Source organism: Ranitomeya variabilis, chromosome 6, assembly GCF_051348905.1.
Source record: "Ranitomeya variabilis isolate aRanVar5 chromosome 6, aRanVar5.hap1, whole genome shotgun sequence".
Taxonomy (NCBI): Eukaryota; Metazoa; Chordata; class Amphibia; order Anura; family Dendrobatidae; genus Ranitomeya; species Ranitomeya variabilis.
This window is the reverse complement of record NC_135237.1, coordinates 156,173,528-156,189,812: the sequence shown is the minus strand read 5'-3', so window position 1 is coordinate 156,189,812 and position 16,285 is coordinate 156,173,528. Positions and strand designations below refer to the sequence as shown.

Genomic DNA, 16,285 nt, shown 5'->3' with positions numbered 1-16,285 from the left:
GATTTGAGCACTTTGGACTGCACGGGTGCTCAACGCGAGTAATGAATATAACATAAGTCAATGATTTCAACAGAAAAGCAGGTGTGTCCAGTGAGTGGTGAAGGTAAAAAATAACTTTTAATGAAAATAAATTAAAAATATATCCATGTATATGGTATCCAGCACTCAGTACACACTGGTTATAAAATCTAATGACGATCTACACGTTTAACCCCTTCAAGACGCGGCCCTTTTTCGTTTTTGCGTTTTCGTTTTTTACTTGCCTCTATCCCAGAGCCATAACTTTTTTATTTTTCTGTCAATATGGTCATGTGAGGGCACCATTGGTTTTACCATGTCTTGTACTAGAAAACGGGAAAAAAATTCCAAGTGCGGTGAAATTGCAAAAAAGTGCAATCCCACACTTGTTTTTTGTTTGGCTTTTTTGGTAGGTTCACTAAATGCTAAAACTGACCTGCCATTGTGATTCTCTAGGTCATTACGAGTTCATAGACACCTAACATGTCTAGGTTATTTTTTATCTAAGTGGTGAAAAAAAATTAAAAACTTTCCTTAAAAAAAAAAGTGCCATTTTCCGATACCCGAAGAGTCTCCATTTTTCGTGATCTGGGGTCGGGTGAGGGCTTATTTTTTGCGCGCCGAGCTGAGTTTTTAATAATACCACCTTTGTGCAGATATGTTCTTTTGATCGCCCGTTATTGCATTTTAATGCAATGTCGTGGCGACCAAAAAAACGTAATTCTGGCGTTTCAAATTTTTTTCTCGCTACGCTGTTTGGCGATCAGGTTAATTCTTTTTTTTAATTGATAGATCGGGCGATTCTGAACACGGCGATACCAAATACGTGTAGGTTTGATTTTTTTATTGTTTTATTTAGGATGGGGCGAAAAGGTTTTTTTTAAACTTTTATATTTTTTATATTTTTTTCAGATTTTTAAAAATATATATTTTTTTAATTGTGCCATGCTTCAATAGCTTCCATGGGAGGCTAGAAGCTGGCACAACTCGATCGGCTCAGCTACATAGCAGCGATCATCAGATCGCTGCTATGTAGCTGAAATGCAGGCTTGCTATGAGCGCTGACCACAGGGGGGCGCTCACAGCAGGCCGGCATCAGTAACCATAGAGGTCTCAAGGACCTCTATGGTTACTGTCCTGACTCATCGCCGACCCCGATCATGTGATGGGGGTCGGTGATGCGCTTATTTCCGGCCGCGCGGCCGGAAGTGGTAGTTAAATGCCGCTGTCAGCGCTTGACAGCGGCATTTAACAGGTTAATAGCGGCGGGTGAATCGCGATTTCACCCGCCGCTATTGCGCGCACATGTCAGCTGTACAAAACAGCTGACATGTCGCGACTTTGTTGTGGGCTCACCGCCGGAGCCCACATCAAAGGGGGAGACATGACATGCACTGTAATAGTACAGCGCATGTCGTGAAGGAGTTAAAAGTTATTTTTTTACCTCCACCACTCGCTGGACACACCTGTTTTTCTGTTGGATTCATTGTGGCTACTTCACCCTGGTCAGTGCAAGGTGTTTGGTGATCACACAGGAGGTCAAGATAAAAGACATGGTGAGCTGATTTTTTTTTTTCTCTAAGGCCATGTGCACACGTTCAGTATTTTTCGCGTTTTTTTCGCGTTTTTTCGCTATAAAAACGTGATAAAAACGCGAAAAAAATGCTTACATATGCCTCCCATTATTTTAAGTGTATTCCGCATTTCTTGTGCAAATGTTGCATTTTTTTCCGTGAAAAAATCGCATCGCGGAAAAAAAAGCAACATGTTCATTAAATTTGCGGAATTGCAGGGATTCCGCACACCTAGGAATGCATTGATCTGCTTACTTCCCGCATGGGGCTGTGCCCACCATGCAGGAAGTAAGCAGATCATGTGCGGTTGGTACCCAGGGTGGAGGAGAGGAGACTCTCCTCCACGGACTGGGCACCGTATAATTGGTAAAAAAAAAAGAATTAAAATAAAAAATAGTCATATACTCACCTTCGATGGCCCCCACAGTCTTCCCGCTTCTCAGGTGCACGCTGCCGCTACCGTTCCTATAGATGGTGTGGTGAAGGACTTGCGATGACGTCGCGGTCACGTGACCGCGATGTCATCGAAGGTCCTGCACACACCATCTATAGGAACGGAAGCCGCTGAGGAGATCGGCTGTCTACAGAGGGTGAGTATAACCATTTTTTTATTTTTTCATTATTTTTAACATGATATATTTTTACTATTGATGCTGCATAAGCAGCATCTATAGTAAAAAGTTGGTCACACTTGTCAAACACTCTGTTTGACAAGTGTGACCAACCTGTCAGCTTTCCAAGCGATGCTACAGATCGCTTGGAAAACTTTAGCATTCTGCAAGCTAATTTTGCTTGCAAAATGCTAAAAAAAAACGCAAAAAAAAAATAAAAAAATGCGGATTTCTTGCAAAAAATTTCCGGTTTTCTTCAGGAAATTTCTGCAAGAAATCCTGACGTGTGCACATACCCTCAAAGTCAATGATTAACTCGATCATTTTTCTAGCAGACCCTCCGAGGAGGTGTGGGGGTGCATTAAAATCACTGAAATGAATGGAAAAAGTGCTGAAACGGAAAGGGAAAAGCATGGGGAAGATACCTGGATACATCACTGGACTCACAGGTTGCTGCTGGGAACAATGATGTCAGAGTATTACGCCACTTATATGACAATAAAACATAACAAACCAAAGCTAAAATGGATTTTAAAGGAAAAAAGGTTAGGAAACATTATTTCCAATATTATGTCTTATATATAAGGCAAATAAAAAGAGAAAAAAAAAGACACTTCCACTCCTTAGGCTATGTTGACACAGCGTTTCTGCACTTTCTCATTGCTTTCAAAATGTTGCAAAAAAAAACAAATAATTGACATGCTCCTTTTTTCACAAATGCAGCAGTTATCCATTTCAGTAAGGAAAAAAAAAGGAATAAAGAATCGTGTGCATGAGATTTCTGAAATTTTTTCACATTTGTAAGGAGTGGAACTCCTAGACTGGTGAAGCCTACACTGGTAAAGCATAGGCACTATGTGCAAGGGATTTCAAAATTTAGAAGGAGGCAATCCAGTACATCTTGGAATACGTGAAGTGTAGTGCCTCAGAAAACATTTACATCTAGAAGGAGAGGGACTTCTGTGGCAAACAAAAAGGAGTCCTCGATTCAAGGCGATTACTCAGGGTACAATTGGAACAACAAGGACCTTCAGGCATCCAACTCCGATTTTGCTCCAACTAAATTAGGCAGCAGTTCCTCCTGAGCAGGCTCAGGGCACCAGGCAGCCCTGAGGCTTCAAATAGAGTGAAGTAGGGGTTTCAAAAAATGTGTTTTCATCTCCATGGAGACCTTTGCCAATGAAAATGCATGAACAACGTGGGGCAAACTTCTCCAACCCATTCTGGGGCAAGATCACCACAAGTCCTTTGTCCATTTATTCATACAAGAGGTGAATTTGGGCCTTTCTTTTATTGCATAAATCACATACCATAGAAGAGAAGCAGGACAAAGGCACAGCTGTATGACCTCGGGTTGATGAAGCTGCACACACACCAGGCATTAAGGGAGCCACTTCCAAAGAAAAAGAATCTGTATGTCCATAGAAAAGAAAGCGGATTGGCATATACCGTCCCGTGCAACAAAATCCTTTATTGTGGCATCATCATACCAACAGCAGGAAGATAAAACAGTGGAGCAAATACAGACGACGATCGGTTCACGCTTCCATTGCGCTTCAACAGGTCATATGTAGGACAGAGCTCACAGAATATTTATCAGCAGCCATTGCCCTTGTCCCACCCACCATCAGGTGAAAGCATATCATTAATTGTGAACAAGTGAAAACCAGATCCATACAGTACAAAAAATATTGTTAAAAAGATATAAATAAAAACAAATCACAAAAACACAGCCATGCCGAGTTTGTCATTAAAGCCTAATGGACCTTGAGCACAAGTCCGAATAATCCATCTAGCCTCCTTTCTTAATAATAATTTATTGAGGTCACCTCCTTACGCAGGCATTTTAACTGTTTCAAACCATGCAAACTGCAAGACTTCAGGATTGCCTGCATGTGTTTTCCTTATATGTTCAATTAGTCTGGGGACCCTTTACCTGAGGTGATGGAATTAAAGTGCTCACGGAAACATATGAATAAGGGACGAATAGTCTTTCCAATATAATGAAAACCGCATGGGCAAAAAAACAACGTATGTAACGTAATTTGTGCGGCATGTTATAAAATCTTGGACCTTATGTGAAATACCTCCCATCTCTAAATATTTGGTGGTAAGATGGAAGGAACAGAAAGAACAATTTCCACATTTATGATTGCCTACAGGCATATTTTTTGCAGCCAATTATTGGATTCGATTTTAACACGATTCTGAACTAGAATATCTTTTATATTTTTTGCCCTCCGGTATGTAACCAGCGGACCTCTGGACATTATATCCGCAATTTCTTTTTCTCCCTATAGTAAATGCCAGTTCTTGTTGATCGCAGATCTAATCTGACTGTCCATGGGACCAAATCTAAAATAAAAAAATTATATTTTTTCTTTTTTATTCTGTTGTACCCAGCGTTTCTTTTCATATGAAACAGGAGGACTTTCGTCAACCCTTTTTAACGTGGCGACAACAACAGATTTGGGGTAACCCCTATCAGAAAAACGTTTATAAAGGTCCAAAGATTGTTCTTTAAACCTGATGGGATCGTTATTAATACTTTTTTTTTTATTTACACGGAGTTGAGGCAAATCTGAAGATCTCAGGCCTCAGTCACGGGTCCCTCCCTGATTAAGTTGATTTCATGGGTTTTTAGTGCTGCCAGAAGCATAACTAATAGGTGCATGCGTCTGTCCACTGAAAATTCTGACAGGATGACTGTTCTCAAAATGAACAAGGCACGGATTGGCCAAGACTTCTCAACCCCACCGTATGACAGCAGGGGAACATAAAGACAATTCAAATGTTTTTTTCTTATTCCTGGTGTATTCCAATGCACCCCTTTCCCACCCCAAAAAGGGTATACAATTTTTGGTTTAATATTTTTCTTGTCCTTCTCCTATACCATATCAACAGTATTATCATGTGGCCCTCGCTCCAAGTTTTTTTTTAAGGGCCATCAGGTGACTCTCAGTCATATTTTGGAGGGCCATCCGGCAGACTTTACTCATAAATTTTGGAGGGTCATCAAGCAACCCTCACACAAAAATCTGGAAGGCATGCGAGCAGCCCACACGCTAAATTCATTTCCAAACTACTTGCTCTAGAAATGTGTTCAGGCTTGTGAACACTGAGGCTTTCCGCAACCTCATGGTAGTGTCCTTTAGAACATTCAGTTATCAACCAAGATGGTGAGTGGAGCTGACACCCTAATCAGCGTAACCATCCCACTTCTGCAATGAAGTGTTCTTTAGGTTGCTCCTGGGGACAGAGACTCTATGGTCATTTGCCAGGGCATCCAACAGGGCTTTTGTGTGAATGGGCACTGCCAGAAGAGATGCAAGGGTGTTTCCTCAGCAAAAGGGCATCTAGGGCAGTACCTAGTGTTATTTAATCCAAGGGCATGCATGAAAGATCTCAGGACAGGTCTTTGTGCCCATTGGTTTAAATGCTGGAAGCCACGTTTTTCAACACAGTCTCGACTGTGGCATTGGGGAGCCCTGGTATAGACTCCTTTGAGTCCTTGGTTCGGATACATTTGTGGATGGTCTTTGGCTTCTTTCCACAAGTCTAACTTGAGTCCCTCCAGTTGGTGTTTCCTGCCAAACTTGAGCATCACTTGATAGTATCAGTGGATGTCTCAGGTGTAAATGTAGGAGCGCTCCCACTAGTCCCATCTGTTTAGCATGGATGGTCTGAAGAGGAGAAGGAGGAGGAGGAGAAGGAGAGTCGTCGTGCTGATGGGGACAGTGAAAACTTGCCTGTTCGGAGTATGGCACACAAGGCTGACTATGTCCTGCTGCCTTTCCCATGATCCTCGCATTATACATATTTTGGCGAACAATGATTACTGGTTGTTCATCATTCTAGAGCCACGCTACAAGGAGAACTTTCCATCTCTCCTTCCTACAGTGGAGAGGGCTGGTAAAATTGTGCAATACCAGAAGGTTGAACAATTAATACAAAAATTCCTATCTGACAATGCTGTTAGCAAAAGGCATAGCTCCTTGGGCAATCAAGGGGGAGAGATGAGGGAAACACACACCAGGTCCAACAGAGGCAGAGGAACACTATCAAAGATTTAGGACACTTTCACTAAACCTGTTAGTCTGACAAGGAGGGAAACATTTTTGAACCTAGCCGGCCATACCAGCATTCTTCAGGATTCCTCTGTGCCGTAAAAGTATTGGGTATCCAAGCTGGACACGTGGCACGAACTGTCCCTCTATGCCTTGAAGGTGCTGGCCTGCCCTACAGATAGCGTTTTGACAAAGCATGTTTTTAGTGCCACCATGGGCATAATAACTGATACGAGCATCCACCTGTCAACTGAAAATGCGTACAGGTTGACTTATTAAAATGATCAAGGCCTTGCTTGGCCCAGATTTCTCAATCCCACCAGATGACAATAGTGGAACAAAAAGCCACTTCAAATGTTACTACTGTAACAAAATCAATCCTGCCTAAATGTATCTAATATGCTATCCCTACTCCACCAGCTAAGCCTACATGAATTGCAGATAAGCATATTATTAGAGAACAAAATCTATTTAAATTGTCCCTGAAAGGACTTTTGCTTGTACGTAGCAGCACCAAGGACTGTAATGCAATCAACCCTGCTCTAAGTGCCTCTAATACAGAATTCCCACTCCAGCAGCTAATCCTACCCTAACTGCAGTTAAAAGCAGTATTATAGAACACTAGATGGTGGCCCGATTCTAACGCATCGGGAATTCTAGAATATGTACTGTATGTAGTTCATTTATGAAGATTTAAGAATAATGCAATGAATACACAGGATTTTCCAGGTAAAATATATACATTATCAGTAATGCAGTGTTTAAATCCAGCGCCAATATCACTGATCGGTCGCCGCCGGCCGGGCGTGACCAATCAGCGCAGCGGGGTTTAAATCTTGAGCCAATATCGCTGATTGGCCGCGGCCGTCCGGGCGCGACCAATCAGCTTAGCGTGGTTCAAATCCCGCGCCAATTCGCGGCCAGACTGCGCCTGTTGCTGATTGGTCACAGCCGGCCGGGCGCGACCAATCAGCGAAGCGTGGTTCAAATCCCGTGCCAATTCGCGGCCGGACTGCGCCTGACGCTGATTGGTCGCAGGCAGCTGGCAAGACCAATCAGGGATGCGGGATTTCCGTTACAGACAAACGGACACAGACAGAATTAGATGATTATATAGTAGATACCCGATGCGTTAGAATCGGGCCACCATCTAGTATTCATATAAACATTGGTGCTTACATTTATGTTTTAACCCATTGGACACACTGCCATTGTTTTTCTCCTGTCTTTATTTTAAGAGTCAAAACGTTATTAGTCATCTATCGCTGTATGACAGCTTGTTTTCTACAGGATGACTTAAAGTTTTCAAAGACACAATTTATTTTACCATATGATAAACTTAAAAACGGGGAAAATTTGTATGCTGTCCCTTACACACTGTCCTCCATGTTGTTCTCTCCCTCACAGACTGTCCTCCATGTTATTCTCTCCCTCACAAACTGTTCTCCATGTTATTACACACTGTCCTCCATGTTATTATCTCCCTCACAGACTGTCCTCCATGTTGTTCTCTCCCTCACAGACTGTCCTCCATGTTATTCTCTCCCTCATTCACTGTCCTCCATGTTATTTTCTCCCTCACAGACTGTCCTTCATGTTATTCTCATTCTAGAATATGTATATAGTTTATTTATGAACGCTGATTGGTCGAGGCCGGCCGGGCACGACCAATCAGTGATGCGAGATTTCGGTTACAGACAAACAGACCCTTAGACAATTATATATATAGATAATCTATTTGAATTAGCCGTGAAAAGGACTGTTTGCATCAGCAGGTACTGGAATGCTATATAACACACTGTCCCTTCTGCAGCGGTGACTATCCCTACACTATTTCTGGGTACAATGCACCCACGATGGCATCAACGGGTCTTATATAGACTGGTAGACAAAGCAATAGAAACATTGAAGAGGCTACAGCACTTTCATAAGTTATTCAAACAGCTTATGTACGAGGTAGCCAAAAGTCAACCCCCCATTGATCTAATATTGCTGACATATTCTAAGGGTAGACTAACAATATTGTCAAGTAATCTTGGATTGATAACTTGGATTACCTGTAGTTTCTTTTGCTGGACTTTGTCTTGTAGAATTGAAAGGCACTTTGTAAAATCGGTGAAGTCTTCGTTTGGTGTTTCCAGGAATTCACATCCCTATAAACATACAAAAAGATAACAGAAAATAAGAATAAATAAAACAAACAACATTAGCCAAGCCTCAACAGACTAGCAGAATACAAAACCAAATCGTAGCACAAGAAAATAAGAATTGTACTGCAGCAATGCATTACAGTTCCCTATGAAATTCAGGGAGTGTTGGTTATAGATATCAAAGCTTTGCAATAAAAATAATTCCTTTTCTTTAGTAAATGACAATATCTGATCTGTATCGTTATAACGGCACCACTTAAGGAAATTATTTAATCAGAATATTAATTGGATTCAGCCAGGAATAGCTTCTCTTTTAATTATCTTTTTTTGTATTTTAAACAATTTTGCAGGATTTTTTTAGGAATACAATTTTTGCTTTTGACATACAACATGTCCAACTTACAAAGTACCATAGTTCTAATTTTCACATGTGATACAGAATATAATAAAAAAGGCTATGGAAACCTTTGTAATGATATTTTTTATTGTTCTCTTTCTTTCTAAAGAAATACATACAAACGTAGTCCTCCATACAGTATAATGGCCCCACAGTCCTCCAAACAGTATAATTGGCCTCACATATCCTTCCATACAGTATAATGGGCCACCCATAGACTTCTATACAGTATAAAGGCCCTAGATAGTCCTGTATATTGAATAAGGGCTCCACATAGTCCTCCATACAGAATAATGGGCCTCACATAGCCCTCCATATAAAATAATGGGCTCCACATACATAGTCCTCTATACAGTATAATGAGCCCCACACAGTCATGCATATAGTATAATGGCCCCACAGTCATCCATACACAATAATGGCCCCAACATACATAGTCCTCCATACAGTATAATGGGCCCAACAGAGTCTTCCATACAGAATAATGGGTCCCACATAGTTCTCCATACAGTATAATGGCCCGATATAGTGCTCCATACAGTATAATGGCCCCACAGTCATCCATACACAATAATGGCCCCACATACATAGTCGTCTATACAGTATAATGGCCCAACAAAGTCCTCCATACAGAATAATGGGTCCCACATAGTCCCCTATACAGAATAATGGGCCCCACATAGTTTTCAAGATAGTATAATGGCCCCATATAGTCTTCTGTAAAGTATAATGGCTCAGCATAATTCCCTGTACAGAATAATGGCTCCACATAGTCCTCCATACTGAAGAATAGGCCCCACATACACAGTTCTCCATTCAAAATAATGGGCTCCACATACAAACATACATTGTCATCTAAACAGTATAATGGGCCCCACAGTCATCCATATAGTATAATGGCCACATATAGTGCTGCGTATAATATAGTGGCCCTACATAGTGCTCCATACAGTATAATGGGCCACACATAGTCCTCCACACAGCATAATGTGCCTCACATTAAAACATTTTAAAACATCTTCACCTCTCCTCGTTCCCCACTGCTCCAGTCTCCTCAGCATGTTTTTTGAAGCTCTGCATTACTCCGCAAAGGGAGAGCAAAATAGTGGCATCATTGTGCTTGCTGCGCCAAGGCATCAGAGGCAGAATGATGGTGGAGAGAGCGCCAGCTGTTGTCCATATGGTTTCAATAAAAACATCAGATCGGTGCATGCACAAAAAATAAGCTCTCAACCAGCCCCAGATCACAAAAAAATGGAGACACTACGGGTCTCGGAAAGCGGGAACTTGTTTTGACAAACTTTAATTTTTTTTTCACCACTTAAATAGAAAACAGCCTACACATGTTTGTTATCTACAAACTCGTCATGTCCTGGAGAATCATAATGCCAGGTCAGGTTTAGCATTTAGCAAACATGGCAAAAATAAAAAAAAATTGTAGAATTGCACTTTTTTTTGTAATTTCACTGCACTTTTAATTTTCACCCCGTTTTCCAGTACACTACTTGGTAAAACCTATTGTATCGTTAAAAAGTGCAACTTGTCCTGCAAAAAACAAGCACTCACATGGCCATATTGACAGAAAAATAAAAAAGTTATAACTCTGTGAATAAGGGGAGTAAATAATGGAGACATAAAAACGGAAATACCTCTGGTTCTTAGGGGGTTACCATAATTATGGTTTCAGTAGTTATGTTTATGGTAAGTTTGTACAAGTTCACGTTACTGATATCTTGCAGTTACTGATATTACTTGAGTGCTTTATACCTTACAATGGTTCTTTACACTGTGTTTCACTTGCAGTACTACTTGCTACTCTATTCCCAATTGAGGCTGTTTTACATACATTTTTTTGCCTTTTTCCCCAAATCACATAGCCTTTCCTTTCCCATTGTCTTGGTCATTCTAGTTTTACTGCAGTATCCTGTGTTTTCTAATGAATTACATATCAATAAAAATATGTATTTTATTTTTCTATTCGTCTTGGTTTGCTTTTCATTGGAGGCTTAGCAAACATAGGAGATTGCCATAACCAATTGAGAGGTCTAAATAGGTGTTCATCGACGTACTAATAGCAAGTCCCTTACAGCAGAATTACTTTCTAGAAAGACTGTGGTGCAGTCCTCTACACAAAGCACTTTTTAATATTTAATTAGGGAGCCTTTCCAATGAGAAGTCACAGTGATGGAGAACTGTGCATCTGTGCATAAAAAAAAAAAAAAAAAAGAATGTCCTGACCATACTGTAGATCTTTCACTATAGTATTCCGCTGCTGCCAAAAATTGTGAAGAATGATATTATACATCAGACTTTGGAATGGTTTTACTGTTCACCTCCTGCAATAGACTGCAACCCTACACAAATCACTGTCCACCATTATTGAGAAATTTGTTATGCATGCATTCACCTTGGTGGAAATGAACAATCAGTTAACTACCTTTGTGTGCAATGAGGTCTGTGAATATAAAACAATGTGATCGGAATCTAAAACATAATCATTATCAGAGGTGAGCAAATTTATTCAAAGGAAAATGATTTCTCGAACTTCACAAAAATTTGTCTTGAACAGAATTTGGATATTTTGCAATTTTCTCCAGGTGAATTCAGCAAAATGGTGGCAGCTGCGGATGCCATTTTGTAAAACCATAAACAGCCATGTAATCAGTTAAAAAAAATAAAATGAAATTAAAGAATACTCACCTCACCACTCACCGTGTCCTCTTCTTTTCCCCTTCCTTTGTTGCATGCATCCTCTTCAGCAGTTTAACTCCATGCCATGGTATCAATCGCTCACTAGGCATCTGGTGTAACTGTACACTGTGCCGTTGTGGTTCACATCTTGAGATCAGATATTACAATGTGTGTTGCCCAAGGCACAGTCAACACAAAGATGTCAGAGGCCTAGTCTGCGATTCAAGACAAGGAGTGAAGCGGCCAAATAGATGTGCATGATAAGGGAATGGAGAAATGAAGAGGAGTGGACATCCAATAGTGGGCTGGGAGACATGTGAGCATTATTTTATTACGGTACTTCATTTATTTTATTATTATTTTTATTTTTTTTGTTTACATCCTAAACTCTGGGGTTACTTAAGAGTGTAATAAGGAATATTTAATCCCCATGAAATACCTTTGTTCTGCATCAAATTTACCTGTAAAATTTGCATTATTTGCCAATTCTTATCTTGCAGATTCGTTCATCTCTAGTCTATTACAGTTATATATCTTCTAGTAGGATCCCATTAAAAAATAGCAAAAAAAAAAACAAAAACAGAATAAACATACCTTCTTTGTGTAGAAATCCTTCACCAATGACTGTATGGAATCAAAGTCTCCACTTATGAAATCTGGCAGGTATCTAAACAGGAAACAAAAACATTGTGCGTGAATCCATATTTAGACATTGTCATAATTCGAGTACATACTGGACAAAGCAGATAATATATGTTAACTAAAAAGTAAAATGCTATATATAGATAATCATACAGATCGTTATATTGCCATATATCTGCTAGCGGCAGCACTGGTTAAATGGTGGCACTGTAGAAGACGGGTGCTCACACGAGTACATAACAACAATTATTACTGTACATGTATAAATACAAGGATATATAAAAAGCAAAAATATAAAACAGATCACACAGGGAACAAGGTAAGCCAAAAGGGCGCAATAGAGCAGAGGTGTCAAACAGCATTCCTTGAGGGCCGCCAACAGGTCATGTTTTCAGGATTTCCTTGTATTGCACAGGTGATAATTTAATCACCTGCACAGAATGATTCCAGCACCTTGTGGAATGCTAGGGAAATCCTGAAAACATGACCTGTTGGCGGCCCTCGAGGAATGCAGTTTGACACCTCTGCAATAGAGTAAACACAGGGCACAATAGGAGACTTTAGGATTGTCTCTCCCAGACCGCCAGGTTATTCCCCAGACATTCACAGTGCTGTGGCTCAGAGCCATGAACTACCAATGTATCTGTGGGACTGGTGTCTGCAAATGTTTTTGCTAATCTCCACTGTGTGGACAACAATCTACTGTACTATGTAAGTGGTGTGTGGTAGAAGAGATCCTAGGAGGCACTGAATTCATGTGCATGCTGGATGGACCATTCTGACTTTTGAAGACTCAAAAGGAGTAAATCTGAACATGGAGCAATTTTTGGAGGGATTCACATTTGTCTCATGTATGGAGAGCTTGAGACAATTTTGAACAAAAATCTTATTTTGTTATCGTTATGATAAAAAAAATCTTTGATAGAAATGTTTAATTTTAGGATTTCATTACAGTAATTTGTGATCACTTTTTCACAATTTCTATTTCAGTGATCTATTTTTTTTGTTACTGATCTTAACAGAGTTAAAGACATTGATAAACCTTTTAGATGATAAACATTTTAGGTGATAACATGGCTGTCATCTCTAATAAGTAAATTTTTAATTCTAGCTACTATAATAGAAAATTATGTGCATCTGAAGGTAAACCTGACAGCTTGGAAATATAACAATTATTAGATTCAGTATAAGTTGTACTTTACTCAGTCAAATGTCTGCTTATTTTAAACAGCAGTCAGGTGGGAGGTCCTAATCAGAGATCTATTACCTTTCCTGCATAGAGATAGCTGTCAATCATTGATTAGGTCCACCTACTTGAATTTTGAGCTCAGAATGAGCAGAGATTCCAATGAATAAAATACACATAATATGGAAACTTTTCCCGTAAAGCTATACATCAATCTGTTCAGCTTCTCCTGTTTTATACTAGTGTTTTCCCAGAACAGACACCATGTTTATTTAGACTGGAACCCTTTAATCCATTTCTGTGCTCATACTATTCAGAATCTTACGCAGTCCCAAAAAGCTACGGTTACCAAGTAATTTTATATTCAGTAAATACTGTAGAAAGATTAGCACGAGTACAGCATAGACTTGATGTACTTTATGTGTAATCCTGCTTTTCATTTAGCTCATCAATCTAAAAAAAGGAAACACAGGAGGCAGCCAAAATATCAGCTACTTAAAATCACAAACGCCACTTATGACCTATCACTTTGTGCTTCACGGATGGCAGAAGTGTATGATGTGCTGCTTTATACGCACCAAGTAAGACACCGTTCCAATTTACAGCAGACTATACCAGCGAGCTTTCTTGATTTTCATGAAGGAAAATTACAGGTTATGCATCTTTCAATTATGGAGAATTGTCAGATGAGCCACATATTCTGATTACTGAATCCATTGACAACAACCTCATTTCATGTCATTGTTGTACAGACGTAAAACATAAGAACTACAGCAATTACTGGATGCCATCGAACACAGGCTGCAGAGAGCACAATCTTCTCTGCCGGTCCGGTGAAGAATTCATTACACAGCTGATTACAATCGATTCCATGTAGCACACAATTTATATCATGGATGTTTTTCTTGGTTTATTTTCAATTGTTTTCACATATTGTTTTCATATACAAAAAGATTATTGAGAAAAGAACAGTTAACAACAGCCAAAAAGAGACACCAGTATTAAAGTGGTTGTCCAGCCTTAGAGTGACTGCAGACTTGTGAATCCTTGCATCGCGCTCACGGTGTGCTGTGAGCATTCCGTGGTTTCGGCCTTCTAATAGACCTCTAACAATCCACAATGGTTATCTACTATATAATTGTCTAAGGGTCACTTGCGTCTGTCTGTCCTTCTGTCTGTCTGTCACGGATATTCATTGGTCGCGGCCTCTGTCTGTCATGGAATCCAAGTCGCTGATTGGTCTTGCCAGCTGCCTGTCATGGCTGCCGCGACCAATCAGTGAGGGCCACAGTCTGATTAGTCCCTCCCTAATCCCCTGCAGTCAGTGCCCGGCGCCCGCTCCATACTCCCTGCAGTCACTGCTCACACAGGGTTAATGGCAGCGGTAACGGACCGCGTTATGCCGTGGGTAACTCACTCTGTTACCGCCGCTATTAATGCTGTGTGACCAAGTTTTTACTATTGATGCTGCCTATGCAGCATCAATAGTAAAAACATCTAATGTTAAAAAAAATAAAAAAAATAAAAAATCATTATATACTCACCTTCCGCCGCCTTTCCCGCTCCTCGCGATGCTCCGGTGACCGCTCCATGCAAGCGGCAGGTTCCAGTGGCAAAAATGGTATGCGAGAAGGACCTGCCATGACATCACGGTCATGTGACCGTGACATCATCACAGACCCTGCACAGGGTCATCACACCCTGGGACCGGAAGCTGTCGCCTGCACCGCACACAGGCGACAGAACTACAAGGGGCCCTCGGAAGGTGAGTATATGTTTATTTTTTAACCTGTGACATACGTAGCTGGGCAATATACTATGTAGCTGGGCAATATACTACGTGACTGGCCAATATACTACGTGGCTGGGCAATATACTACATTGCTGTGCAATATACTACGTGGCTCTGTGCTGTATACTACGTCACTGGGCAATATACTACGTAACTGGGCAATATACTACGTAACTGGGCAATATACTACGTGGCTGGGCAATATACTACGTCGCTGTGCAATATACTGTGTGGCTCTGTGCTGTATACTACGTCACTGGGCAGTATACTACGTCACTGGGCAATACACTACGTGGCTGGGCAATATATTACGTCACTGGGCAATATACTACGTATCTGGGCAATATACTACGTGGCTGGGCAATATACTACATAGCTGGGCAATATACTACGTGGGCTGTGCAATATACTACGTGGACATGCATATTCTAGAATACCCGATGCGTTAGAATCGGGCCACCATCTAGTTGAGCATATTCTCCTTTAGAAGGAATCCTATACCCAGAACCCAATGGAACATGCTACAATTTTTCTGTTGGGTTGATTTAGAAACCCTTATAGGTTTCCATAAAAATGGCATGTGTGCACACAACATCTTTTTCAGGTGGATTCCACCTGGAACATGCTTTAAAAAGAGATCAACAAACATTAAAAGGAACCTGCCTCCAGAAAAAAAATGCTATTAACCAGGATAATAGTGTTATTATGCTGCCAGATGTTTGCAGGGACAAAATTAACTTTATTCTCCCCAGCAGCATTCCAGTTTAAGTCATGGGGATGGCGCCAGTGCTGGTTCACTCACCACTCTGAGTATACAGAGAAGCAGCTGTCAACGTGCTCCCAGTGCTGACAGCCAACCCTAATACCAGCCTGGTGGTTACAAATACCGCTCAATATTCTCAGAGTGGTAACTGAATTAGTGCCGGCACCGCCTTTGTGACTGAAACCACACCTCCGGCCCTGACTGAAACTGGCTCTGTATTGGGGCCTGCTGTCAGTCAGGGCTGGGGGTGCAGTTTCAATCACTAAGGTGCCAATGGCACGAGTTTGGTGACGGGGCAGAGCCAGGAGTGTGGTCACATTGAGAGCCAGTGTCATTCAGAGTCTGGGGCGTACTCAGAACGGTGACTGAACCAGCGCCGCCTCCATGAAAGATA

General features: G+C 40.9%; 1 protein-coding gene across 11 annotated transcripts in view; it reads right to left on the bottom strand.

The window, feature by feature from the left end:
- Window positions 1–16,285, bottom strand: part of TPK1 (thiamin pyrophosphokinase 1) — an 854,031-nt gene that overhangs the window by 461,601 nt on the left and 376,145 nt on the right. For all 11 annotated transcript variants that reach the window (XM_077269139.1, XM_077269141.1, XM_077269138.1 and 8 more), the window contains 2 exons: window positions 12,103–12,175; window positions 8,328–8,423 (listed from right to left, as the gene is read on the bottom strand). In XM_077269139.1, the coding sequence (XP_077125254.1) occupies window positions 8,328–8,423; window positions 12,103–12,175 (169 nt within the window). The remainder of the gene's footprint in view (window positions 1–8,327; window positions 8,424–12,102; window positions 12,176–16,285) is intronic.